Genomic DNA, 27,043 nt, shown 5'->3' on the forward strand with positions numbered 1-27,043 from the left:
GTTGTGCTAAACTCTGGCTGAACAGCACATATAGAAGCTGCTTGGTGTACAGGGCAGCCCAAGAACCACAGGCACTGCTCTAGAAGTGAGTAGACACTGAAGAGCAGCTAGTTAGCCAAAGGATAGCTTGCACAAGCTAAAGAGAATGGACACAAATGCACACTCCTGCTGTAAGCAAACAGCAGAACTGGACCTGGTCTGGCAGCAGGCTGCTGACTACTCTGCCTATGACAGCCAGCCCAAGGCTAGATCTGGGACCAATCTAATGTCCCTATGAGGGAAAGGCTGTGGATGTGGTCTACCTTGACTTCAGTAAGGCTTTTGACACAGTTTCCCACAGTATTCTCCTCAAGAAACTGGCTGCTCACTGCTTGGACTGACATACGCTTTGTTGGGTTAAAAACTGGCTGGATAGCCAGGCCCAAAGAGTTGTGGTGTTACCAAGTTAGGTGCGTGTGTCGATCTGCTCGAGGGCACGAAGGCTCTGCAGAAGGATCTGGATAGGCTAGACCAATGGGCTGAGGCCAACTGTATGAAGTTCAACAAGGCCAAGTGCCGGGTCCTGCACCTGGGGCGCAATAACCCCAAGCAGAGCTACAGGCTGGGAGATGAGTGGTTGGAGAGCTGCCAGGCAGAGAAGGACCTGGGAGTGATGGTTGATAGTCAGCTGAATATGAGCCAGCAGTGTGCTCAGGTGGCCAAGAAGGCCAATGGCATCCTGGCTTGTATAAGAAGCAGGGTGGCCAGCAGGGCTAGGGAAGTGATTGTCCCCCTGTACTCGGCTCTGGTGAGGCCGCATCCTGAGTACTGTGTTCAGTTTTGGGCCCCTCGCTACAAGAAGGACATGGAGGTGCTCGAGCGAGTCCAGAGAAGGGCAACGAAGCTGGTGAGGGGCCTGGAGAACAAGTCCTATGAGGAGCGGCTGAGGGAGCTGGGGTTGTTCAGCCTGGAGAAGAGGAGGCTCAGGGGCAACCTTATTGCACTCTATAGATAACTTAAAGGAGGCTGTAGCGAGGTGGAGGTTGGTCTATTCTCCCACGTGCCTGGCAACAGTGCGAGGGGGAATGGGCTAAAGTTGCACCAGGGGAGGTTTAGGTTGGATATTAGGAAGAACTTCTTTACTGAAAGGGTTGTTAGGCATTGGAATGGGCTGCCCAGGGAAGTGGTTGAGTCACCATCTCTGGAGGTCTTTAAAAAATGTTTAGATGTAGAGCTTAGTGGTATGGTTTAGTGGAGGACTTGTTAGTGTTAGGTCAGAGGTTGGACTAGGTGATTTTGGAGGTCTCTTCCAACCCAGATGATTCTGTGATCCACAGCTGGGAGATGAGAACAGCTCCTCCCTGGTCTACACTTTCATGTTACCACATAGATTAATGTTTGCAAACACAATGCCAGCATGGCATACCAACACAGCCCTCTGCTCACTTTGGCCTCTTCTCTAAAACTAAGCCATTCACCACCCAACAAGCCCAACAGTATAGCTCGACAAGTAATCATGGCATAGAAAGAGAATTTGAACAGCTCACTAGCCACAAATGCATGAAGAGCTACAGGACCAACATATTTGAAGAAATTAAACTACATCGAAGTACCTAATCCACCTCTAGTTACAATATATACACGTGAGCAGATGAACTGTGATTATTTAGCCACACATACAAAGTGTTTCTTTTTTGGATGGACAGCAGATAGTTTTCAGACATGACAGTGCCAGGGTTTACATCTTCACACATGAACTAGTAGCATTTGTCTGGTTGAGTACTTTATCCAAAAAGTACTCAAAAGTAGTACAAAAATAAACAGAAATTCTTGCAGATTACTACTTCAATAGTCTTCAGAAGAGAGACAGCTGTAAATCAGCTCTAAAATTTGATCCAGAAGTCAAAACCAACAGTAATTTCCCGTAGTCAGAAAGCTAGTCATAATGTTGGTAAATTATATTACATGTCAAAGGAGCTTATTTAATTAGAACTGCTGATCAATTTGCATGAAGCTATGCTATATGTGCAGAACTAAAACACATGCTAAAGTGTTTTTGCTACTGATTGTAGAAGTTGGTTTTAGCTGACCTAGGCAAACTTCTGATGTCTTTGTGTTACCTTCCTTTGTCCTGTTGTTGATTTTTGAGGCAAAGTGTAATCTAATGAACTAGAAGCTTTCAGGTAATGACCACAGTGAGGCGTAGCACAAAAGGTGTGTGGAATTTACTAGTACAATGCTGAAAATGCTTTTGTTTGTGTTGGTTTTTTGTTTGTGAAGCTTTAAAGCGCATAGAACAGGTCTGCCATCAATTTTATTAACCCCTTTAAGAAGTTTAACTTCAAATCTACAACTGAGAAATGTCTTTGATTTCTAATGCAACTCAACAATTAAGGAGAAACCAGGATTATTCTTTTGTTTTTAAAATCATTTCATAGAAGCAGCACAGGACTTTAAAAAGAAAATCTGCACAAGTACAGGTTTAAGAAGTTTACCTAACCTAAAGAATTACTGTACAGCTTGAATTGCAAGAAACATCAGCACTTGTAGCACCTCATGTTTCAGTAAGACTCTTCAAGAATTTAGAATAAAGCTCCCTGGAGAACTGTGCCCCATTCATTTATTCAATTAAGGTTCTTCCCTGAAAGATGTTCTAGAAGTGGAAAATATAATTCTTAAATGAGCTAAATACATACTTTAAAAGCAGGTGCATTTTTTGTTTGTTTTTTTCCTGTAAAGTATTTAAATCCTTTACAGAGTTACAGCTGAATATTAATGGCACATCAGGAAAAGTCTCTGACAGGAGATAGACAGTTTCCAAAGACACAGGGCTGCACTTCTCTATCTAGACTAGCATTGAACTACTGAAAGCTGACATTTACAATGCTCCCAAGGTTCCAGACTTTAAAACTGCATTAGTAAATAACAGTAAAATCCATACTGAAATGCACTAAAACATCACTTCAAAAAAATAAAACAAAAAACTAAGACCACCAACTACCTGAGCCCAGAATCTTAAGATATAAGAATAAATTCCATGGCAATGTTTTCCATCAGAACATTTCAGATATGTCACTAGATGCGGAGATGCATCTTATTTTCAAATAAGTAAAAATAAAGGTCTCAGAAATCACATCTGCTGTCTGTTTCACATTAGCTCAATAATCACCTTGAAACTGTACACAGCATATGTATAAACACAGATGAAGAAAGGACCCTATTACAAATGCAAACCAAGAATACTTGCATGACATTTGTTCTGTCATTGTGAACTATAGTATTTAAAATTTTAGATGAAAAATATGATATGAACATATCAATTTAGTTTTAGAAAAGTTCACAGATGTGTCTTCTATCAATATAAGCTAATATAAAGCTGTGGGACTGCAGTTGCTTATACAGACTAGAATAAGGCCACAGAAACAGACCATAAGACTGATAGAACTCTACTGAACTCAAGTGAAAATGTACCGAAACTAAGACCCAGTTTCTGAACTGGGTTTTATTTTGTATCCCAGAGCTTCCTTCACTGCTCTTCTAGGGATCAGCTGCTTGGAGAGCATTTTTCCTCAGCTTCCTCAAGTTGACCGATTTAGAAGCCAACCCAAAACCTTAAAATGGATTACATTACCCACAGATGGCAACAGTATTCCAGTTTGAGAATTCTACTCTCCTTTAATGGAATAAGAGGTTTTGCTAAAAAATAAATAAATAAATAAATTGAAGACTGATCATCTACTTTGTCATTTCATAGTCATATTCAGGTATTCAGAATAAGTCTCCCTTTTATGTTCACAAAGCTTAGACCCAAAGCCACAGTTGGTTTAGAGTGTATATTTCATCAAAAAAAATCATTTAATGTTAGCAAAAGTTTTATTTTTATTTTGTTTTAAAAACAAAGACTCAATTCCAGCATAACAATCCAAAATGCTTTGCTTTCTAAAGATCATTTCTAACAAATTTTAAAAAGTCCTTAAGCCAACACTCTGTCTTTAAAACCACTCATCCCCCCAACCCCTTACATGAAAACTAAGACTGACACATTCTCAGCTCAGTGACTAGGTATTCAGTGTGAGGTCTTCTCCATAATTCTGGATGCCTGAGAAGTTTCCTATAAATAAAAGTATCAATATCTGAAATTAACAATATTATCAGTTAACTATCAATTGATTGAAACTGAAGTTCTTTGAACAGTCAGTCACCACTGATTTTGAAGTATGAAAATACTTATGGGAAAGGACTTCAAATTCAGATCAACATATAGGATGATTTCATTTAGTCCACGGCAACAGAGGCTTTCTTCATACTAAAAAAGCTGACTGTACAATAGTTTAAGACAGACGCTATTTGCACACCATTCAGTAAGTATGATATGTTGATTTTAGAGTTCATAGAAAAAAAATAGAAAAATGTGAAAGAATCAAAACAACTAAAAAGTTGTACTGAAATGGTACCAATATCAATTCCAACTTCATTTTTTTCCTCGATTTCGCTAAATTCTGTTCAAAGAAACAATCATCACTGCCGGCCTGCTTTTCCATTTTCTGTTGTTTCCATCCTGAAACAGATGAACAAGATAGTTGGTAAGGATCATCACTAGAAATAGAATAAACAAATAAAGAAAAAAATCAAGGGCATAACTTCTTTAAAAATGAGTGTATATATATATTTTTTTTTTTACTTCACTAACCATCCCTTCTTTCCCTACCACCACACATACAAATGTTTATTTTAATACTTTAAGCAGCAGTCAGTACACATAGGAAAGGTTTCTGTGAAGCTTTCCAGTAACAACCACAACTGTCTATTTGTTATCAACCTCACCACAAGACAAAAGCCCATATTCACATGACTGCAGATAAATTATTTCTAAAATTTTAGCTTTCATAGTTTCAAGATCTTCATTTTCACCCTTCTTTCAAGTAGTCATTGACTCTCACCATTTTATTTACTTAACAGTTTGGTTTGAGTATTTTTGTTATAACATGGACAACTTATCAATTTCGTTACAGCATGACATCGGCCGTTTTATTACCTACAATATTTTTAGATTTGATATTGCTTCAGAAGCTAAAGCAAGCATCAGACTGACATCAAATAAATTTGACCTTAGCTACTATTTAACCCCTGAAAGTTTAAGAATTTCACTGCTAGGATGATCAGTAAGGCATTCAACCTTGCTCAGCACAGAAACAGGCCAATGAGAGCAGGCCACTCAATTAAAAAGCAAACACTGTTGTAGTCACCTGTCAATACTGAGACAAAAGGAATATATCTCCACATTTTAATCCTCGAAAGTATAAGCAGCCTTCTTAACCCTGTAGCTGAATTGTTCCTCCATACTGACATTTGACTACTACTAAAATATTTGTAGTGATGAATTTACTGATACAAACCCATTTTCTTCTTTCAGATGTTGATATAGTTCAGCTTTATTGTTGACAGAGTTCAAACGACCAATAAACTCCTGGTGCTTCCTAGAGTTGGCAGTATTAATCCTGTTGCTCCATAAAGACAGCAAGGACATTGGCCCTAAAATTGCATGTAAAAACAGTTAAAGTTATTTAATTACTGATTTCACTTAAGTGAATTTATTTCTGAATTCTTAAAACATCATTATAAATTTTTAGAGGAGGTTACAGACTTTGGTAGTGCAGCATATTAAAAACATTAATATTAAACACCCTCATAATACATACTAAATAAATACAATATATGCAGAGTTACAGCAGCTGAAGTACTGATTGATAGATTTAATTTGCATCACAAGTAGAATCTTAATATCAGCTCAGCTGTTACGACAGATAGCAAGTTACGGCAGCTCAACAAGAAAGCCAGTGAGAACTGCCCCTTTCAACAACTAGACATCTTAGGCATGTTTATATTCATTAGTCAGAAAGAGTTGTTTTTGATACCTGTCCTTAAATACTATTTCTGATAGAGTACCTCAAAGTAGCACCAGCAGAAATTTGTCCAACCCCCTTGTCAACCCAAATGTCTCTTTTTAGACCCATGCAATATATCTAAGTGCCTTTCAACATAGGCCTGTTAAGGTTAACATATGTATTTATCAAGAGTTTCTCAGCATTGAGTATTTAACTAAGAATTCTCCTCATTCATTTAACTCCAAGAAGATTCACCTCATTACTTTAGAAAAATAGACTGATATATGAACTTAAATTTTCAAACAAGGAAATCTATTGTAATCCTTCCATTTTACCTTTTGCCTTTTCTACTACAGGCATTTCATCCATTGTTATTAGAGGCTTTTTGTTGGGTGGCTCAGGAGAATCAGGGGAATCTTTTATAACTTCAGCTTCTGCTAGTTCTTCTTTTTCACGATCCAAAAGACCTTTTAACCTTTTTGACAGGGAAGGAAAACAGTGAAGCAAGATATGCTAGAGCAGCACATATTATTCCTGGCACCTTCCTGTACTCTTCAAAGTTACCCACAACCCACATCATGAGAAAGTTTCTTTCGATCCCCTGTGAAAGGTAAAAAAAAAAAAAAAAAAAAACAGGGAAATGGAGCAAAATAATCCTCTGGATAAAGCCTTACAAAAAAAAAAAAAAAGGAAGATCTTAATATAATTTCACTTAAGTTAGTTAAAAGTATTTATACTGTACTTGTTGAGATAGTCTTTTCAGTCAAAATCATCAACTAATAGTGAATATACCAAACACCACACAATTACTTTTTCTTAATGTGATCCAAATTTATATTTTATATCAAATTGCTTTCACCTCAGGCCCTGCTTTGTTTCATCTGCCAAACAAAAAGAAATTGTAGAAATGGATTTGATCATATACAGAAAGGTATGAAGGTCATCAGTACGCTGACAATAACATAGGGGAAATTGTCTATCCTCCTAAAAGATCCTAGAACGCACAAAACTATATATGCAAAAAGCTTACTAACATGAGGTTATTTGGACTGCTTTAGAACAGTGTTTTGAAACAGGGAAAACAGATGCTTGCTTGTTATACAAGTTAGAATAATTAACACGAATTACAGACAGTAAATGCAAGGGCAGTAAACCCTGATGTTCAGCTAAACAGACCAGCCAAACAATCTGGATTGTTTAACTACCTGAGCACCAAGCTTTCTATAGTTCAAAGGAAATCAACTGTCTCGCCACATCTTTCAGTTGTTTTCTATTTCTGTTGTATAATGGGCATCATGGTTACAATACAATCCTACAGTGACTATCCTAACTGCAAAACCCTGCTCAGTGGTCAGCAACTTTTTCAAATAAAAATATTCTACAAGCAGTATGGTTCTTGAACAAGTCTGATAAACAGACACTGTAAGATAAATGTTTTTCCAGCTTGTTAATGGTGACTGATCAAAAAAAAAAAAACAAACAAAAAAAACCTTGGGATCCACAATCACTGGTAGCAAATCAAGGTTAAGAGCATGAACAAGTTAAATTGAAACCCCGTTTCACAGCAATTCTTTTCCCTTTTTGATGAGGAACAGGGCAAAAAAAATATTATGCTATGTTTTCATATTACTTAAGAAAATTTACCTTTCTGATTCTTGCCACGGCTTATCTTGTTCATAGTCTTTTCCTGACTTCTCTGACTTGTCTTCTTTTTCTTCTCTCTTTCTGCCTCGTTTCTTGCGTTCTTCTTCTTCTGGGGGTTTGCTTCTGCAAGCCACCAAACATTCTAAGACACGCTGGTGTTTATCAGAGTTGTTGATGTGTGCTCGTACAAGGGTTTCCAATTCATTCCACATAATCCGGTACTGTTCATCTCTAAGCAAGGGCAGGAAAAAGAAGTATCACATAGAATGGTCTAGATCATTAATCTATTAAATAGATAAGATTCTGGTTTTAGACTTAATTTATATATATAATTAGTCCTTGAGCTTTTGCTCCTTCTCTTGTATTGCACATCTATGCACCTTGGATTACTGTCCTTCAAACTTATGAAAACACATCTTGTGACCTTTCTCAATTAACATCCAAAGAGTTAAGTTTCAGTTGAAACATATACTTCCACATGCATCTAATTCTTAATATCCATGAGATCTCACTGCCAAAAGGCATTTCTGAATCCTGTCAATTGTTTGACAACTGGCATATTATGCACTGTTAGGATACACAAAGGACCACTCAGGTACCGACATGCAATTTTATTTTTTTTTTAATGCAAATAATTGGAATTGCATTGGATGGCTAGAAATAACTTCTAGACACTTGGACATCTTTTGCAGATTATTTTCCTTTTTGGAAATACAATGTACACGTATGTCTTCTTTGGAAGAACAGATATATGGATGTTCTATGCTCATTTTAAAGAAACATCCCATATTTTAAATAACTGTTTCAAAATTATTTGACTATTTTAATAACCCAATTTTATACCATTGGTCATTTATAATAAGCTTAAGTTTCACTTCTTAGTCGTTTGGCATTATTCCACTTTCTCCCTCCTAGCTTTCTTTCCTAGCTTGTGTCAGTCTCTCACCTTTCTTAATAGTCATTTTTGTTTTCACATTTAACATACAATTTTTTGTTAATAACTTCTGCTTCCTAACATACAGCACACTTACTGTGATAGCCCCTAAGTGGTGCAAGCAAAGTGTTCACAGAATTTGTTTTGCATATGTACATCATTTAGTATACTCCATATTATCTTTGGCCACTATTTAAAAACATGCATGAAAACAATGTAAATGGAATACTTCTAAGAAACATCCAACAATGAAAAGCTATGTATTTAACCTTTTTGGACCCTTTCCTCTGGTACCAACTGTTGAAATTGGCAGTGGATCATTTTTCCTCTCCATATCTACCAAATTATATATTGTTTTTTGACAATTCAGAACATCCTCATCTGTCATTGCTTCCTTTACAATCACACTGGCTAATGGCACTACCTGGAATACAAAACAAAAGTCAAGAATGGGAAAGTCTTGTATGTTGCAGGAAAGAAACAGAAAGAAAAACTGAAGTGTGTAACGATGGAACAACATACAACAAAGTCGCCTATCCCAAATTTAGTAATAACTCTCAAAGGTATATGCAGAGGCATGCTGTCTTTACCCATTGTAACCCAGCAGCTCTATAGCTAAACCAGTTTAAAATATTCCACCCTATTTAGATTACATGGCAATAACATATTGACACTAAATACAGAATACTTAAGTGAAAACAAAGCTTAAAATAAACCCTTTTCTGGCAAATGATTCATCGTACGATAGTCAGTATTTCATCAAGTAGCAAGCTGAAACAGTCTAGATTAGAATAGAAGTTTACAAAACCAAGGTTACTTACAGCTTGCATGTTGAAGATGGTAGTCTGAGAAATAATCATAGGCCAGTAACGAGTATGTTTCTCTAACTGATCTTTTGCACGTTCCAATGGAATTTCAAGACTTCCATCGATCTTATATCTGGGCTCTAGAAAAGGAGTTAATCGGTTTTCCCTCATAAATTCACCAAAATCCTAATGATAACCAAACAAGATAAAATTAGGAATTTCTCTAACAAAGTAGCTTTCACTGAACGGGTGAAAAAGCATAGTCTTGCCTTTCATTAATTGCATACACCACCACCATTAAATCTGAACCTAACACAAAAAACTCTCAAACACACATGATGTTCTTTGGAGTGAACACAAGAACAGTTGTATAAAAATACGGGTTTAAAACTAATGCAGAGTTTTTCATGAAGAGGTCTTTTGGGTTTGCAAGGCGTTTCACATATGGTAAAAAGTTTTACTGCATTTTTCTGGAAGTCATTTCTGCTTACATACCAGATGCAAAGGAAATGTTAAAGAAAATGCCAGCTCCATACTGGAGTTCCATACAGGAACTGCCTGTTCCATACCCAGGGTTCAAAGCTGAAAACTCGATCTTTCCTATTTATTGTACAACTCATTCATGTGCAATCTAGCCTCTGAACAATGAGCAGGATATAGTCCTACAAACACCCAGCCAGCCAACACAAAAGCCTTGCCAAGAAAACATTGTTCCAGAACCAGAACGAGCTTTAGATGATGATAGTGCATAAGGCAACAAGTGTTTCCTCAACATAGAGAGGATTCTATAAAACAGGCATAACAGTAAGTAGTCTTACTACTACGTAGTAAATATGCATCAGTGTATACAACAGAGATTGGTTTGACCGCAACATCACACATATCAGCCTGGCCTTCCAGAAAACACACCAACATTTCATACAGTTATCTATTGCACAAGATCACTTGTTGTTTAAGTGAAAAACTTAAAGGGAAAAGGAATCTTACTGTAATTCGGTAGTCCGTGACTCTTCCTCCACAACCTTCACTAATTGATGGGGGATCTTCTAGAATTGATCGTGAGCTGCTTAATACATGCAGAAAAATTTCTCCTCCATGGCTACTAAGCATGTGACTAATTACTTTAGAGCCAGACTTGCGCGGTTGTTCCAACAAAACAGAACGACCTGTTGGAAGTGAGATCAGTTTCATCAGTTGCGACATGCTGCAATTTTACATTAAAAATTATATATGCACAGTAGAGGTTTTTACCTAGCCACTAAGACTGAACCATTAAAGCTGTGCTTTCACCTAGATGAATGAGCAACTGCTTCAAATACTTACTCTATATCCTTAGACAGAATATAGTGTCAAATGCTCTTAAATTTTTACACAGAACAATTGAAAGACCTCCCTACTGTGAATATCCTATTGTTTTCTGGGCCAAATATTTTTTCTATGAATGTCTTACGGCATTAAAATGGTGTATCATGTATGAGTGGTGTATTATTTTTAATCAAAGATGATGCTGTATACTAAACCATTATCTCACCCTGCAGCAGAAACTCATTAAAAGCAATTTTGAAAAACAATAAACTTAACTCATTTCATTATAAAGATAAAGTTTTTTTTCAATACCACTTTTCAGACACACACAAATAAAACAAGCTTTGACTTATTTCCAATAAAACAAATACCAAAGAGGTTCAATCTCCAAGTTGCTTGTTATGAGGAAACAAAAACAGAAGATCAGAAGGGAGTGGTTATTTGAAGTACGCTACTAGTTTTAGTTCTAAACATTTTTAGAAATCAGAATACTCTTCCAATACGGAATCTTTAGGAGAAAAATTCATAAAGAATAACTTCAAATGAAAGAAAACTCCCATTAAGTGTATGTTTATAATGCAACTCTTTTGCTAACTATAAAAAAACACATGCAATGAATGTCGACTACATACCACTAGCATTTTGATCAAGTGTACCGTCACATACTGAAATAGATGCTTCTAATAAATCGGATAAAATGAAAAGTATTCTACATTTAGATTTGGTAAAGAACTACCAGAATTCACTATTTGCTCTTTCTCTACCTCTTTCTTCTCAATTCCAGTCTTCAAACCACATTCAATTTTCCTTCAAGTACATTTAACAACTTTTATTTCTATATGACACAGTAATAGACTTGGCATTTCTACAATACACTCCCCTATGCAAACTGAAACATGGTCAGTGCTTGTATAGCACTTATTTCTTATATGGCAAGGTTTTGGTAGTGGGTGGCTGCAGGTCTGGCCTTTGTGAGTAGAGCCCAGAAGATCAGATCAGAGCCAGCTCCAGCTGGCTCCAAAAGGGACCCATTGCTGGCCAGAGCTGAGCCAGTGACGCTAGGTGACAGGAGTGGAAAAAACGGGAGAGAATTTTGTAGATATGAAGTTACTGAAGGAAAGAGAACAGGTGCTCCAGTCACCGAGCAGAAGTTCCCTGCGGCCTGTGGAGAGGCCCCTGGTGGAGCAGGCTGTTCCCCTGCAGCCCACGGGTCCCACATGGAGCAGATCTCCACGCTGCAGCCCGTGGAGGAGCCCCCGGTGGAGCAGGTGGATGTGGCCTGGAGGAGGCTGCGGCCCATGGAGAGCCCCCACAGAAGCAGGCCTCAGGCTGGAGCTGCAGCCCGTGGAGAGGAGCCCATGCAGGAGCAGGGGGTCTGGGGGCAGCTGCCACTCGTGGAGGGCCCGTGCTGGAGCAGTTTACTCCTGGGGGATGGTCCCTGTGGTATGGAGCCATGTTGGAGCAGTTCTTGAAGAGCTGCTGCCTGTGGAAAGCTCACATACAATCAACTCCCCGCACTGGAGCAAGGAAAGGACAGTGACAAATCAGTGACAAAGAGTTATGGACTGACTGCAACCCCCACTCCCTGCACTGCTCAGGGGGAGGAGGTAAAGGTGGGTGGGGGTCAAGGTGTTTTTATTTTGCTTTTAGTTCTCACTGCTCTAGTACATTAGCAACAGGCAATAAATTACATCTATCTCCCTATATTGAGTCTGTTTTGTCCATGATAGAAATTGAGACAAGGACAAGGAAGATCATTCCGCAACTCATGAGCCTTTTCTCATTTTCCACCCATTTTGTTGAGGGGGAGTGAGAGAACAGCATGGTGGAGCTGAACTACCTACCAGTGTGAAGCCATTGCAGAGCTCTACTTACAATATTAACAATTACAACTTGAAAGTAATTAGTCAAAGACACATCTTTACCGTTAAGGAGAAAGTTAGTAAGGCATGACGAAGGTCTGCTATTTACATCTACTGGTGAAATTCTGTACGCTCCAGTGCAATAGTGTAATTCTGAAAGATAAATGAGTAGAAGAGATAAGAGTCTAGTTCCACACAGAAAAAAAAAACATACCACAAAATGAAAGAAGGGAAGAGGATTAGGCTATTTCACAATCGGAAAAACTGTAGGCTTTGTAGAAAGCCTAGATCTAAAAAAATTACTCTTCCTACCATCTCCTGGCAAACATTTCAGTATCCTCAACTCTGAGAACTGAATAAATTTCCCAAGCCTCATTTCCAGGAGGGTCTCCAGAACTTTCTCTCTCAAACTATTTCACAGTAGGGTCAACCTCCTTTTATTTCCCTTACCTGTATTTTTAATCTGCTGGCTCACAAGGAGTCAGCGTTATCTTGCTGATGGACTGCAGGGTGCACAAGGTGAATGGCCAGGTGGTTCCCTATGTTACCTTAAATCCTCCCTGTCACTCAGCAGGAGTTGGAGTAGACATCACAGAACAGATTGGTTTGGAAGGGACCTTACAGATCATCCAATTCCTTCCCCCACCATAGGCAGAGATGCCTCCCACTACACCATGTTGCCCAAAGCCCCATCCAGCCTGGCCTCAAGCTCTTCCAGGGAAGGGACATCCACAGCTTCTCTGGGCAATCTTTCCTTCACTCAGATTAGAAAGCCAATATAGATGAATGAAAGAATCTGATTAAATTGTTGCACAAGTTTCCTTCCAAACAAAAGTTTCCCTAGTACTCTAATACTTACACTAAAGATAGTGCTTTGATTCATATTTTTTCCTAAAACAACAATCAATTAAAGAAGTCTGAAAGCTTCTGTGTTGAAAACCACCATTGTGGAACTGACAAGGTATAGTTGCCACTGCACAAGGGACAGATTTCTCAACTTTGCAGTTAGGAAACAACTTTGAGATAATTCAAAGGAGAATGATAAAACACCATGAAAACATTTACAATCTCCCCCACCTCTTTCACAAATCATTGATTATGCAAAATCAGAAGAGCATCATATCACCATTATTAAAACAGAATGCATTCAGCAGAGTTCAACAGAATAGAAGGTAAAAATAGCATTAACTGATGACTTATCTCCTTGCTCAAGTTCTTGTCAGCATATGTATAGCAAAATATGTAATGCAAGTTAGAGTATTAGTTTTTTAAGATATCACGTTACCTACCTACACTATTTGTTCGGGGAGTACACCATTTTAATGTTACAGTTTCTTTAAATGTGCCTTCTCTACTGTTGCCACCTATGTGATTATCACCTGCAATATTAAGCCAGAAAAAAATGCATCATAATGCAATCAAATATTTTCTTACACAAAAACACAGCAAATAGTTATGTAAGAATGAAGTGTTACTGCAAAAACAACAACACTCAAAACAACAATTTAAGGTACAAAACTTTTGTAACAACCATATACAAAACATAACCTAATTTTCAAAAGCCAGATACCTAACAAGTGAAAAAATCCATATATTAGTAGTGGTACTTGAAATAACCTTTTGAAATCAGCAGCCATTGCATGTATTAAAAAAAAAAAAAAAAAAGCAAACAAAATACTGTAGCTCCATAGTATGCTCTAAATATTTGACAGTTAGAAAGTAAAACACATTTATTTTTTTTTTTTTATCTGCAATAGGCTTTTATTTTTTCCTTTAAAAATGCCCAGAACTTTGAAAGCATCTATATAATTTTCCACAGCCGAATCAGCTTTATTTATTGTTTATGTATTAATAATTATTATTTCATTTATTAATAATTATTAATTTATTATTTGTTTATTTATTAATTTTCCACAGCCTTAACAAGTGTCAGAACCCTTATTTAGGGCTGATCAGCTTCTATACATATCTCATAGTCTTCACTGAAACTGATCTAAAGGCATATTTGACAAGTTAGACTTTGGTGGGAAAATAGTACTGGTCTCATTACCCAGAATCTTTGCTATGTCAAATTCAATTTGAACATCTCAAGAGCTTTCACTGGCCACAGATGTTTTATCATTGAAATTACTTTCATACAGTGCCTCACCAATAAAGGGACATTACACTGTGCCAGTGAGTTCTGTAATTCTTCGTGCTCTTTGACATTAAGAAAGGCATTGACTGAGTTTTATACAAAGTTTCAGAATTACAGTAACAGTCAGAAAATGCCATGCTTAAATCCACCAACATCTGAGAGGAATTAGATACATACATCAACACAACATTCTATGCCATGTGTTAGGGTTTAGTTTAATATTTCATGTAAGAAGTTCCATTGATACCACATTATAAAGACTTTTACTTTTTACTCATAAGATTTATTTGATTTACTTATCAATCATATAGGTAACCTGTAGAAATAATATTTTTTATTACTTAAAGATTACAGTTAAAATATCTGGAATCCTTCTGGAAAATCTAAGAATAGATTAAATAAATTTGGCCCTTAGATAAGCTTTCTGTATCTTATTACTGTAAAATGTTGCTAATCAAATCCCCCCTTTCCTAGTACCAGAGTTATTACAGTTGAAACCTGTATTTCTAAAAACAAATAAAAGGGAACCAAAATTTACAGGATTTGATAGAAAAAAAATCAAAGAGGCAATGCAGCAGGAGTTTGGTTTGGGGTTTTACTAGCAGACTTATTCCCCTGAGCCAATAAGCATTAGAAAACTAATACCAAACCCCTGCAATAAAGCTTTATACTTACAACATGGGTAACAAGTTCAGGTCAGTCTGAACTCATTATTGTAACATATACTTTTTTTCCCTCAAACTTTATTCCGCCAAAAAATGGACTATACTAATTACAGATGAGGAGATATGTTCTTTTCCTGATGTAATGGTTGAGTCCCTGCAGGAGGAGACTCTGGGCCAGAGCTGCAGCCTGTGGAGAGGAGCCCAAAGTAGACAGATGATCTGGGGGGAATTGCTGCCCAAGGGGGACTCATGCTGGAGCAGGGACCCATCTTAAGAGAAAGGAGGAAAAATAGAAGCCCAACCACTTCTAAAATTGTCCAAATTATTTCAAACCTCCAGAGGAAAAGTTGTTTAACTTGTTGTTAGATAACTGACATAGGTAACTCATCTGTTAAAATATTATTCTTAACTTCTAGGAAGTTAAAACATCAGCTTCTTAATATGCTTTAAAGCCGTGTAATGTAGCTTTTAGTAGTAAAAAAAAATATATATATATATATATATATATCTGTAGCCTGTAACTAAATGGACATATGCTATACATACAGCAAGTGAGAACAACTTCTATGATTCAGGGCCCTTTAAAAAGTTAAAGACCACACTGTAAGAGAAAGCCTATAGCAGCCTATAAAAATTTCAAATGGGAATTCAACGCTTCTGAAGAGGCATACATTTTAAATATTCCACAGAAGACTTACAGATGGACATTTTTTTCAGTTGCTTGGTTTATAGCTTCTAAGTACCATCAATACAGAGTTTTTAGCCTCACTTGATTTATTAACAAAGTTCTATATCAAACACTGCTTTCTGAACAAGATAATTTTGCGTAAGACTTACTCTAATCTCAGAGAAGTTATTAAAAATTCACCTGAGAGGAATATTAGGTAATAATTCAAAACTATTAAAAGCATACTAGGTACTTCAAATGCAGTGAGAAAGCTCAAATCAAGTAACTCTTGTGTTTTTCAAAACAATTACTGTTGTAAACCAGGTCTACGGGATCTAAGTGGTGTCAGTTGTTATTACTTGACAGATTAAAAGCTCAATTGCTCAATAAATATTTTTCCACAAATACTGAAGTAGTGCTCTTGTAAAACCACTGCACATCTAAACTCTCAGTCAACTTTTTTTTTTTTTTTTTGTTTAAGTATCTCAGTAAGAAGTTGAAATGCCCCTCTCATAAATCACACACAAAAACCCTGAAGGTATGTGAAAGTTGTTGTGATGAATGGCCTGGTTTTGAGTTTGTCTTATTACTACTTTAAAAAATGCCAGTAACAGAACTCCAAAGCTAACATTACAAATCAAGTTGTTAGGTTACAAGGAACTGAAAATGTGCTGTTTGGAAATAGGTTTCTCCTTAACTATAAGAGTCATGTCTGAAACTTACATCAATCTGAAGCTCATAAACCCATTTGTGAATACTTCCAGCATGTAACTAAAACAAAACAAACAAAAAAAAGGAAACCTTCTTTACAGGATTATTTCTACTTACCACTTTTTAAAAAGTCAACATGTGCTTCTTTGTGATGAAGAAGCTCCACATCGTAGTTGGCTGATGTGTTAGCATGTTGTTCTTCCTTCAAAAGAGACAGGCAGGAACAATGAATACAGTTTATTTACCTAGATGTCACCGCTTTTTATAAATTAACTGTTCCAATGATTTTACATTTACCTGTCACTTCAGAAGAAAAATGAGAAGTCTCAAGTGCATCATACAACCATGGGATTGCAGTTTGGGGAAACTGCTCTGACCTATTTAAAGATGCAGCCATCTCATTCTTTTTATTCCTTTTTTGAAACCCTATACTTTCTTCTTAATAGAAGTGTCATGACAGTGTCCATAATGTAAGATATAGATTTAAAATTGGTTTCATATGATTTTGCTTAAATTAAGTTTAGGAAACCTATGATGTAATGTTTATCACCAATAGTTACAACATACTGAGCAGCAGCAAACGAGCACTGCAGAATATATCAGTACCTACTTTTCATAACTAAAAACTCAAGAATCTAAACCAAAGAAACATACTTGGAATGTATCATCCTTTTCTTGTACTTAAGATGCATGAAAAAACATACTTTTAACTGAAAATTAATAAATGCTGCATCTTTAAAAAGCAGCAACAGGTTAGCAAAACCAGAAAAGTAATTTCAGTAATTTATTCCAAGTTAAAAAAAACACACACACAGGGAACCCAGCATGGTCTATTACTATAAGGACAAGGACAGAAGGGAGAGGCATACCAGCAGCACACAGGTCAGAAAGTTACAGAAAAGGTATTTGCAAGCCTAAGAGTTGCATTTATATGATAAACCTCTTCAAAGTTCCATTAACAATTAATGTGTTGTGACAACTTTAATTCCAGGTTTTGACTTATTAAATCCATACAAAAAGGCTACTTTTGAAAGACACTCATACAAGTTTGCTGTTTTTCAAAATATGTAATTAGTAAAGATTGACAGTATTAAACACTGCCTTGTTTTTCAAATCAGAAAAGTTTATCCGCCCCTACCCCTTCTGTTTGTTTGAATAGTGACACTTGGAATCAGGTAGCAAGAGACAGCTGAAATAAAGTTATTCTAAACTGAAGAATACTTTAAATACCTAACTGCAGTGATTTCCTTTCTGGTATTGATAAAAAAAAAAATGGGGACATAAATTTGAACAGAAGATAGTAAGTTTAGTATCTTCTTTGGCTAGATTATACCTTCTGTCCCACCCCTTTCTGGCTTTAGATCTTCAAAATGGAAAACCTACTGAAAAACTTTTAGTCTAAAATCAGTTGTTAGTTACAAACACCTTTATGTTGGGTGGGCATGATAATAAGACAGAGGAAAGACTCGCTATGCCACTAAAATGCACAAGGGTCAAGAATATCTAATCAACACAACTAGAAAAAGACAAGAGAATCACAGAAAACTTAATGTGAGGTAAATAGTATTTCTATAAAATATTACTAACAGAAATGGAATATTGCCTGCATTGCTACATCAAAATTAAGATTCAGCAATACTTTTTGTTCTGTGATCCTTCTTAACTTTTTCCACCCCCTTTACCATTACTAACCTGGTCACAAACATTAAATGTGGGCTAATAAAAAAAAAAAAAAAAAAAAAACAGAAAATATGATATGGAGAGAAAAGCCATGTAAAAAATTCCATTTAAATAGACATTAAAAGTTTTCAAACAAATTTTGAAGTGTTGCAGATGGCTAACAAAGCAATAGACACAATATTACCTTCATAGGAATGTTAGTTATTGTGGTTGAAGCCAGATCAAAGTGTTGTTGTACTAAAACATTCAGTTTTGTAGCCAAATGCCGTCCTGCACGGACACTGTGCACTTCACTGGTTAAAACGGGTGAAAGCTAGAACAAATTGACATAGAATATACGGTATTAATGGATTAGGCTCTAGTATCATGGAACAAGATAAACCAGTTGAAACTCTAAACTAAGCACACTTATACTACTAAATTCAGTCAGGAAGAAACCACCATGGAAAGTTAAGAAGGAAAAGAGAAAAATTATTTCTCGTTCAGAACTTTGCCGGTTATGTCAGTTACAGTTGCTACAATGTATCCCGTATTCAGAACTGTGCCCCAAAACCCTGAGCAATTAGTTAATAGCAAGAATTAGAAATAGTACATAGGGAAAGAATCCTCTTAATAGCAGCTCTGGGTCTAGACTTTCCCTCTTTCACCCACTGAGTAACAGGAGCAAAGTCACTTCTGTATACCTATTTGTGTGTTACACACAAAAGAAACACAAACTAAGTTCCATTTGATTTTCTCTTTGCAAGGAATAATTATATTGGTTTTAGCTTGAAGAGCAATGACCACCTTACAAAGGAAAGCAGTCAATTTATTTATTCTCTTCTGTTGACTTTGTTTCTTTTAGCATGACTAGTAAATTTCTCTAGCAAAGAAAAAATGTAGGACAAAAAAACACATTCCTTTTTATTTGTGAAGTTAGATGTAGGACTAGATGCATTTTGTGTTAAGAATAGCGCTTTTTTCCTTGCGTATTTTTCTTACAGTCAGCACATTATAATACTAAGCATTTCAGACTGAAGATCAGCAGAATTGATCAAAGTCTGTGGAACGTACTTATTTTAAACAAACCACAAAGCATACAAGTCCATAGAGGACACATGCATTTATTACAGTTGAAATGTTAATATATAGTAATTTCTCATGTGTGTCCTTTTACCTTTTCTTGAGGCCGTTCCCGCTACTCCTACTGCTGGTTATCTATGAGAAGAGGCCAACCCCCAGCTCCCCACACCTTCCTTTCAGGTATTTGTTGAGAGCAATAAGGTCTCCCTTATTATTTATTGAAAAGGCATTCTGTTTGCTAGCATTTGACAGCATAAACAAAAGCTCCATTTTGTTACCATGAGAAAATCATTCAACTAATAGTTAAAATCTTAACGTGTTAGCCTTGTAACATGGAACACAGCACTGCACAATATCCACGTTGTTTAACAGATACATGTTAAAACATGAAGAAACCCTGCTTGAATAGCAGTGTTATTCAGCTACCCCATCCAACACAAGTAGCTGATGGTTTTCCATTAGATCCCTAACTACGTATTTCCCTCTCAAAAGTAAGGGAAACCAAACCCAATGTTATAATCATCCAATTATTTTTTCTTCACATAAAAGAAACATGAATTATTACTGCAAGCAATTTAAGTAATAAAATAAAGACAATGACATATGTAGAAGAAATCAAAGCATACATGTTAAACAGCAATATGCACGCTGCCAACTTTTCAAATAATCAACACTTGTGTTTTTTCCTATGCCTTAGCAGAGGCTCAAAGCCTTATTGAGGCATACTTAATTTGCGCTGTTTACTTTGAGTCTGACACTGTTACTAATACCAGGATACATTTTCTCATTTTAAACTTCTTACCTCCTTTTTAGGACGATCTGAAACGAGGCTGTCTTCACCAACTGGGTATGTGTGGATTAAGACCAATTCACATTTCTGGATCTGCATTAGACTTAAAAATTTAAAAAAAAAAAACACATTCCATTTAACCTACAGAGTGGCAGAAAGTATCTCAGAAATTACACAGGTTCTCCCAGGATTCATTTGACTGCTAAAACACAAAATCAGACATATTACAACATACTGTTTCTGAATGCATTTTCTAAAAACTAGGTTACATTAATGATTTTCAGAAGCATATTTCAAAATTATCAGAATAAAAAGCGTGTAATATTTCTAGCTCTTCAGCTGCAATAGCACTGTGCTACTTTTTGGAAAGATCAGTGGGCTAGATCCTTAACTGATATACTCTTTAGCTTCATTCATCTGAAAATTGACACTACAAAGGATTTGTGTCTCCAGGTATGTGCATTAATATTAATCATTGTATTTGTTTAGTAATTAAGGTATTCCAGTGAACATGAAAGTTAACTACCCATGTCTCCTAACACAACTGGATATTTGGAGAGATCAAGATACTGGTTAGCATCTCTCACTACAGTGATGTATGAAAAACTACGTGTGAATCATCTTTACAGTGGACTTAGAACCCAATTCCCAGGCAGTACTGTCAAATATACATTATATATATATATATATATATATATGTATATGTATATATATACACAATACATATATATATATATATATATGTGTGTGTGTGTGTATATATATATATACACACACAAACACACACATATATGAAATTGAAATTTGAGCAGGTAACGATTACACACAGCCTTGGAACCCTTTGTTTCACACCAGCGTTCAAACCATTCATCAGAAAAAGTTTTAGAATGTTTTAAGTGACAAAGACACACTTGTATTTCTTAGAGGACATAACAGGCACATGCAAAATAAAGATTTATTAACAGTATACTCACTGATCTGAATTAGCTGCAAGTTTGTTATGTTCATGAATGGTTTCCTGAACACAATCCTCAAGCATTCGAACATGACTGTCACTAGAAAGAAGTTGAACATGAATATTTTTATGCAGTATTATCAAACCTCTTGCTCAAAGCAACATGCCACTACATGATGTCCTACTTGAAGTGGGAACATTTTGGCTGGTTACTGTAGCACACGTCCATAAACAAAACCCTCAGTAGAGCAAGACACGATCTACAAAGAATCATAGAATAACTGAGTTGGAAGGGACCCACCAGGATCATGAAGTCCAACTCCTGGGTCCTCAAAGGACACCCCCCCCCCCCCCCCCCCCCCCCCAAAAAAAAAAAAATAATCAGACCCTATGTCTGAGAGCATTGTCCGAACAAATGCTTCTTGAACTCTGGCAGGCTCGGTGCCGTGACCACTGCCCTGGGGAACCTGTCCCAGTGCCTGACCACCCTCTGGGTGCAGACCCTTTCCCTAGCCCCCAGCCTGACTCTCCCCTGTCCCAGCTCCATGCTGTTCCCTCGGGTCCTGTCGCTGTCCCCAGAGAGCAGAGCTCAGTGCCTGCCCCTCCGCTCCCCTCGTGAGGGAGCTGCAGGCCGCCATGAGGGCTCCCCTCAGCCTGCTCTGCTCTGGGCTGAACAAACCATGGGACCTCTGCTGCTCCTCATGTATCTTGCCCTCTAGACCCTTTAACATCTTTGTTGCCCTCCTTTGGAGGCTCTCCAACAGTTTTATCTCTCTTCTACTGCAGGGCCCAAAACTGCATACAGTACTCGAGGTAAGAACACAACAGGCACAGAGGAGAGTGGTAAAACCACTTCCCTCAAGCAACTAGAGCAGTGCCGTTCTTGATGCACCCCAGGGGACAGTTGGCCCTCCCAGCCACCAAGGCATACCAATGTCTCATTTTCAGTGTGCTGTCAGTCAAAAACCTCAGATCCCTTTCTGTGGGGCTGCTCTCCAGCATCTCTTCCCCCAGTCTGTAAGTACAGCCAGGGTTACCCCTTCCCAGGTGCAGAATCCAACACTTGCTCTTGTTAATCTTCATGTTGTTGTTAATTGCCCAGCTCTCTAATTTGTCCAGATCTCTCTGCAAGGCCTCACTACCATCGAAGAAGATAGCTACTTGGAGCACTAATTCATAGCAATCAACAGAATACTGCAAAAACGTATGAAATTCCTTATCTTTAAATGGTAGAAACAAAGTTATAAGTACCTTTTTGCATTGGTAATACAGATTATTCTTCCTCTATTTCCAACACGTTCTGCGTTCTCCATGAGCATGGTTCGAGCCTCATGCTGGTATTCTGTTATTTTACAAAGTGCTTCAACTGCTGCAACCAGACCATGAAGTATGCTGCAGCATTCTGGATCTGCCCGAGGATTAGGTGGACCAACAGCTGCTAACGCTGCCATTAACTAGTTAAATAAAGTAATGAAAGTTACTTTTCAGGCATTTGATAAACTGGCCAATTAAGAGAAAAAGTCATCATTATAACTTATCTTAAATGCAAATTAACATTGTCAGGAGAAAACCAAATGGAGCAATAAAACATCTCTATTTGTTCCCATCACTCTAGAAAACATTTTGGACCCAAGTTATCCATGGCAGTTGATTCAACATCCGTTACCAACCACTGAGATTATAAGATTATTGTAGAAAAATAACTGGCTATAATTGCAAATTATATCCCACACCTAAAAATTCAAATGTTATCAGTTGCACTCTGTTTCTATTTTCTGAAAACCTGGAAATTTGATTTCCTTCCCAAAGTGAGTTTTTCAGAAAATGAGTCCAATATGAAACAAAATGAAAGCAAAGAGAATACAAACACTGTTTACACTTTTCTTCTTTAAAAAAGTTTATTTGCCTAGCTTGCCAAGCTTAAAAAAAAAGTGTAAAATTCAAAAGTTATCACTGGTTTACAGAAGAAATGCACATACAGCTAATTTCTTCATAACACTAGTTTTAATACAATTCGATCCTGAAAGCTACTTTTTTTAAACTGATGTAAAGTTGCCTATTGAATAGTCTGACCCGTCTACTTCTTAAAATTCTATTATGTAATCTTTTCAGATCAGATACACTGACACTTCATTAAAATTACTTAATATTGAATATAGTAAGATATTGCTATTTATTCTGCAATTAAACTAGACTTTCTGAACCAAAGAACAGCTATAGAGCATACTTCTTGCAAGTTCTGATCTTCTTGGGTCCAAGAATTCAAGACATGAGCCCCAGAATCACTCACAATGAAATTCACCTAAAAGGATTTAAGAAGTGCATGTAAGGTAACAGCCAATCACAACCATGGATTACAGCTACTTCCCCAAATCCTAGCTAACATGAGTCACACCTCCCTCTTCACATTAATTAACTAATAGCCTGGAAATGTGCGCAACTAAAAGCCAAGCTAAACATAAGACATACAAAAAGCATTCACTGCTGCCATATTCATTTACTCTTTAAGCAACATTATGATCATTATGATTAACAACTTCTGACTCTAAATATTTGTTTTTAAGCCATCAAATCAATCTCAACAGCAAGTTAGTATTTCAAGATGTTATGAAGTCTTAACAACCACGTCATATTTTCAGTAGAAGAACATCCACAAAGCAAAGTAAGTTCTAATACCATGATAGAGCAAATTGTTTACCCCTGTCAACTGTGACAGTGTTTGGAGAGCATCTATCAAGTTTTACAAAACATCAGACAGGAAAATATGTTCTAAAGTTGACAAAGTCAGACAAGGGGAGGCACACATTTCATCTTAATTTCTACTCCTCAGACTGTAGAGGCTGGGGTTCAGCCAAGTGATTAAAATCAATTAAGTGTACACTTGGCATAATCCCATTGTAGGACTTGACTGTAGTTTAAGTTAAATGTCTGTTGCCTGAGAACTGTCTGCAACCCCTCAGGGCAGAGCCACTGACACACCAAACCATGGAGCTACCAGTGGTATTTCTTAGTGCTGTCTGTGCCTGTGCCCCTTGCTTCGACACAGACAGATGTTCCATTATCATTACTCCAGAGCAGCATCAGTCACAAATTCAACTGTTTTTCTTAAAAACAGCATCCAGTCTAAGGACACAACGGTTTGCACAACAGTTTACTCAACACAAACATCTACTGACTTCAGGAACCAGGGGTTAGTTACCTCAGCTTATGATACAATGTTACAGAACCACCAGAGATTGATGCTTCCAAAGAAGAGATGCATACCAGGAAGCTCTCACACTTTTTCAAGCTAGCAGTTTAAGAGATATCCTACCTCTTCTACTGGAGAGCATTCCTTTGAAGTTAGTACTAAAAACTCTAAGAAGTGATACCAAGTACATTTACAGGCAGGGTGTGATATGCAGCAAGACATCACTCAAGCTTTTGTAAGCTTACAGATCACAAGAACACAATAAGTCTGTGTTACCTTAACACACCCCTCCTCATGTTTTGCAGAGAACATTAAGACAATCGAGGTCACCAAAATAAACATGTAATGGGACTCGTGTATTACTCAAATCAATTTTAAAAGCTATAAGCCCTATTAACAACACAAAGATATTTTATGCGATGAATTATATTTGAATTTCTAGCAACAGCTAACGATATCAGAAGGCTTCATTAAAATGGGAAAACACTCTAAACAATGAAGTATCAAGTGCGGTATTTCTGCAAAGACTTACCAGCTTCTTGAAGGGAAAAATATCATACATTATTCTACAGTACTCCATGGATGATTCCACTGAACAGGTCCATAGCGATTTTGATATGGGTGCTAGAGGTATAATTCCTTGGGTCCGATTCTTTACTAACATATCAAATTCAACATGCTGTCTACAGGATTCTGCCATATATGGGCAGTGATCCACAACAAAAACAGTTTTATGAGACTCAGAGAAGATTTTCATTTTCTTCCTAAAGCAAACAGATATTACAATTAGAAAAAAAAATGTACAAGATTAGAAGATGTACATGAGATGTACAAGATTAGAAAAAAATCACAAGATTACTGTACAATATATATAGCTTACATAGAAGCATCTTTCTACAACACTCAGTTTTAGAGAGGTCACCCCTCAAAGTATTTAGATCATACATTATATACATTGGCTACTCTCACACTATTTGTTGAGCTTCAAAAGCCGCTCTGAAAATGCCTATTTTAAGGCTCTATTTACATGGAGACAAAAATCTCCCCTTCGGTCTTATTAGTCCATATATTTGGTAGACTAGTTTTCTAACTGGAAGAAACTGTTTTTCCCCTCAGGAAGAAAAAAAATAGGGAACATGAATGTGTATAGCTGAGGAGGCAATAATAATACACTGTATTACCCTCCTCCCTTCTCTAATTAAAAGAAACATTTACGCAAAATGTAGACATACAGACATAGTTATTTAAAGTTTTCCTGCTAGAAGAAACAACAGGAACAAAATCATTTATGATTAGGCTACTGTACTGGGTCTGGCTGGGATGGAGTTAACTTTCCCTGGAGCAACCCACACAATACTGTGCTCTGCACGTGTAGCTAGAACCGCAGTGGTATCACACCAACGTTGTGTCTGATGTTGAACAGTGCTGGCACAGCATCAGGACTCCTTCTAACAACCCCAGAGCCAGCAGGCTGGGGGTGGACAAAAAGTGAGGAAGGAACATCACCAGGGCAGCTAACCTAAACCAACCAAAGGGATATTCCATACCATGTGGTGTCACACTCAGCAATAAAAGATGGGGAAGAGGAAAAGGGGGGGGGGGGGAAGGGGGGCTCTCCTTATGAAAAAATCTGTCCTCCCAGACAACTGTTGTATTGAGGGCCTGCTGCCTGGGATGTGGTCGAACATTGCCTGTTGACAGAAAGTAGAGAGTAATTGCTTTTCTCTTTCTATATGCTTCCATGATGCCTTTGCTTGTTTTTCCCCCCCCCCCTTTCTTTTCCCTTTAATTATACTTATCATAACCTATGAGGTTATTTTTCTTTTCTTTCCAGCACACTTTTTCTTCTCCTTTTCTTCTACAGAGGGTGAGTGAGGGAATGGTTATGGCTGAGTTCAGCTGCCCAGCAGGGTAAAACCCTCACAGGCCTCGAAGCAGCATAAGCGTTGGGACTGAGTTAACCTTCACCCTTTACTTTTCTAGATCCATCCTGCCGTTTTTAAGCGAACACCCGCACTTTAACCTCTCACTGACAGAACTGTGACAGAAGCACTCCTCGTCCCACAGGAAAACCCCCTGCGTCCTTCCCAGCTCCGAAGCTTGACACCGCCCCAAGGCGGCCCCTCTCACACCCACACACCAGGCTTCCCCAGCCCCTGCCACCACCGGGGGAACCCGTGGGGAGGCCTCAGCCTCAGCGCAGCCTCCGGGGGAGGCTCCCAGCTGCTCAGTTCCTGCCCAGCGCCCAGGAGCCCCCCTGGGGCCGCCCCGCCGTGCTTCGGGCACCTCCGCGGCCCGCCTTACTTGGGCCGGCTCCTCCTCTGCTGCGCGGGTCCCGGGCCGCCTCTTCCTCCTCCTCCTCCTCCTCGCCGCGCCCGGGCCCTGCCGCGGGCCCGCTCCGGGGAGGCGGGATGGGCCCCACGGGGCGCCCTACCGAGGGCCGGGCGCCTCCGGCCGGGCGGCCTCCATGCCCCGGCTCCGCTCGCTTCCTCCGCCGCCGCCGCCGGCTCGACGGGAAGCTCGGGGCCCGGCTCCGGCCTCCGCGCCCGGCGCCCGCGGGGGTGGGAGAAGCGGCCGCAGCCCCTCCCGCTCCGCCCACCCCTGAGGCCGCGGGACCCCCGCGCGGCCACTTACGCCGCTGGCGCAGCGGCTCCCCCAGCGCTGGCAGGGGGAGCGCCTCTCCCCTCCCTCCCCCTCTACCTCCTCCGGCCCCGCGGACCCCGGCGCCCCGCCGGGGTCACGCAGCCCCCATGGCCCGGCCGGCGGCCGCC

At 38.4% G+C, this 27,043-nt stretch overlaps 1 protein-coding gene across 2 annotated transcripts; it reads right to left on the bottom strand.

Moving 5' to 3' along the window:
* Nucleotides 1–3,771: 3,771 nt before the first annotated feature.
* INTS13 (integrator complex subunit 13) lies at nt 3,772–26,896 on the bottom strand. 2 transcript variants are annotated; one of them, XM_082751395.1, is made up of 17 exons: nt 25,642–26,538; nt 24,805–25,036; nt 23,310–23,384; nt 22,334–22,536; nt 21,102–21,182; nt 20,140–20,230; nt 18,460–18,588; nt 16,713–16,797; nt 13,705–13,794; nt 12,479–12,568; nt 10,236–10,414; nt 9,264–9,434; nt 8,712–8,866; nt 7,509–7,739; nt 6,200–6,339; nt 5,376–5,511; nt 3,772–4,537 (listed from the first exon to the last, which is right to left on the bottom strand). In XM_082751395.1, the coding sequence occupies exons 2-17, from the start codon at nt 25,027–25,029 to the stop codon at nt 4,498–4,500; spliced, it is 2,121 nt and encodes a 706-aa protein (XP_082607521.1). In that variant the 5' UTR covers nt 25,030–25,036; nt 25,642–26,538; the 3' UTR covers nt 3,772–4,497. The 2 variants fall into 2 exon arrangements, with proteins under 2 accessions (XP_082607521.1, XP_082607522.1); XM_082751396.1 differs by lacking the exon at nt 25,642–26,538 and adding an exon at nt 26,577–26,896 and having other exon boundaries at nt 3,773–4,537.
* Nucleotides 26,897–27,043: the final 147 nt, after the last annotated feature.

The sequence above is a fragment of the Aythya marila genome (assembly GCF_965140915.1).
Source record: "Aythya marila genome assembly, chromosome: 1".
In the NCBI taxonomy this organism is placed as follows: Eukaryota; Metazoa; Chordata; class Aves; order Anseriformes; family Anatidae; genus Aythya; species Aythya marila.

Coding starts and splice junctions, on each gene's coding strand:
- INTS13 (XM_082751395.1), bottom strand. CDS start 25,029: ATGAAAATCTTCTCTGAGTCTCATAAAACTGTTTTTGTTGTGGATCAC. Junction 13,795..16,712: donor TGTTGACTTTTTAAAAAGTG/GTAAGTAGAAAT, acceptor TTAATATTGCAG/GTGATAATCACATAGGTGGC. Junction 10,415..12,478: donor TACTAACTTTCTCCTTAACG/GTAAAGATGTGT, acceptor CACTTCCAACAG/GTCGTTCTGTTTTGTTGGAA.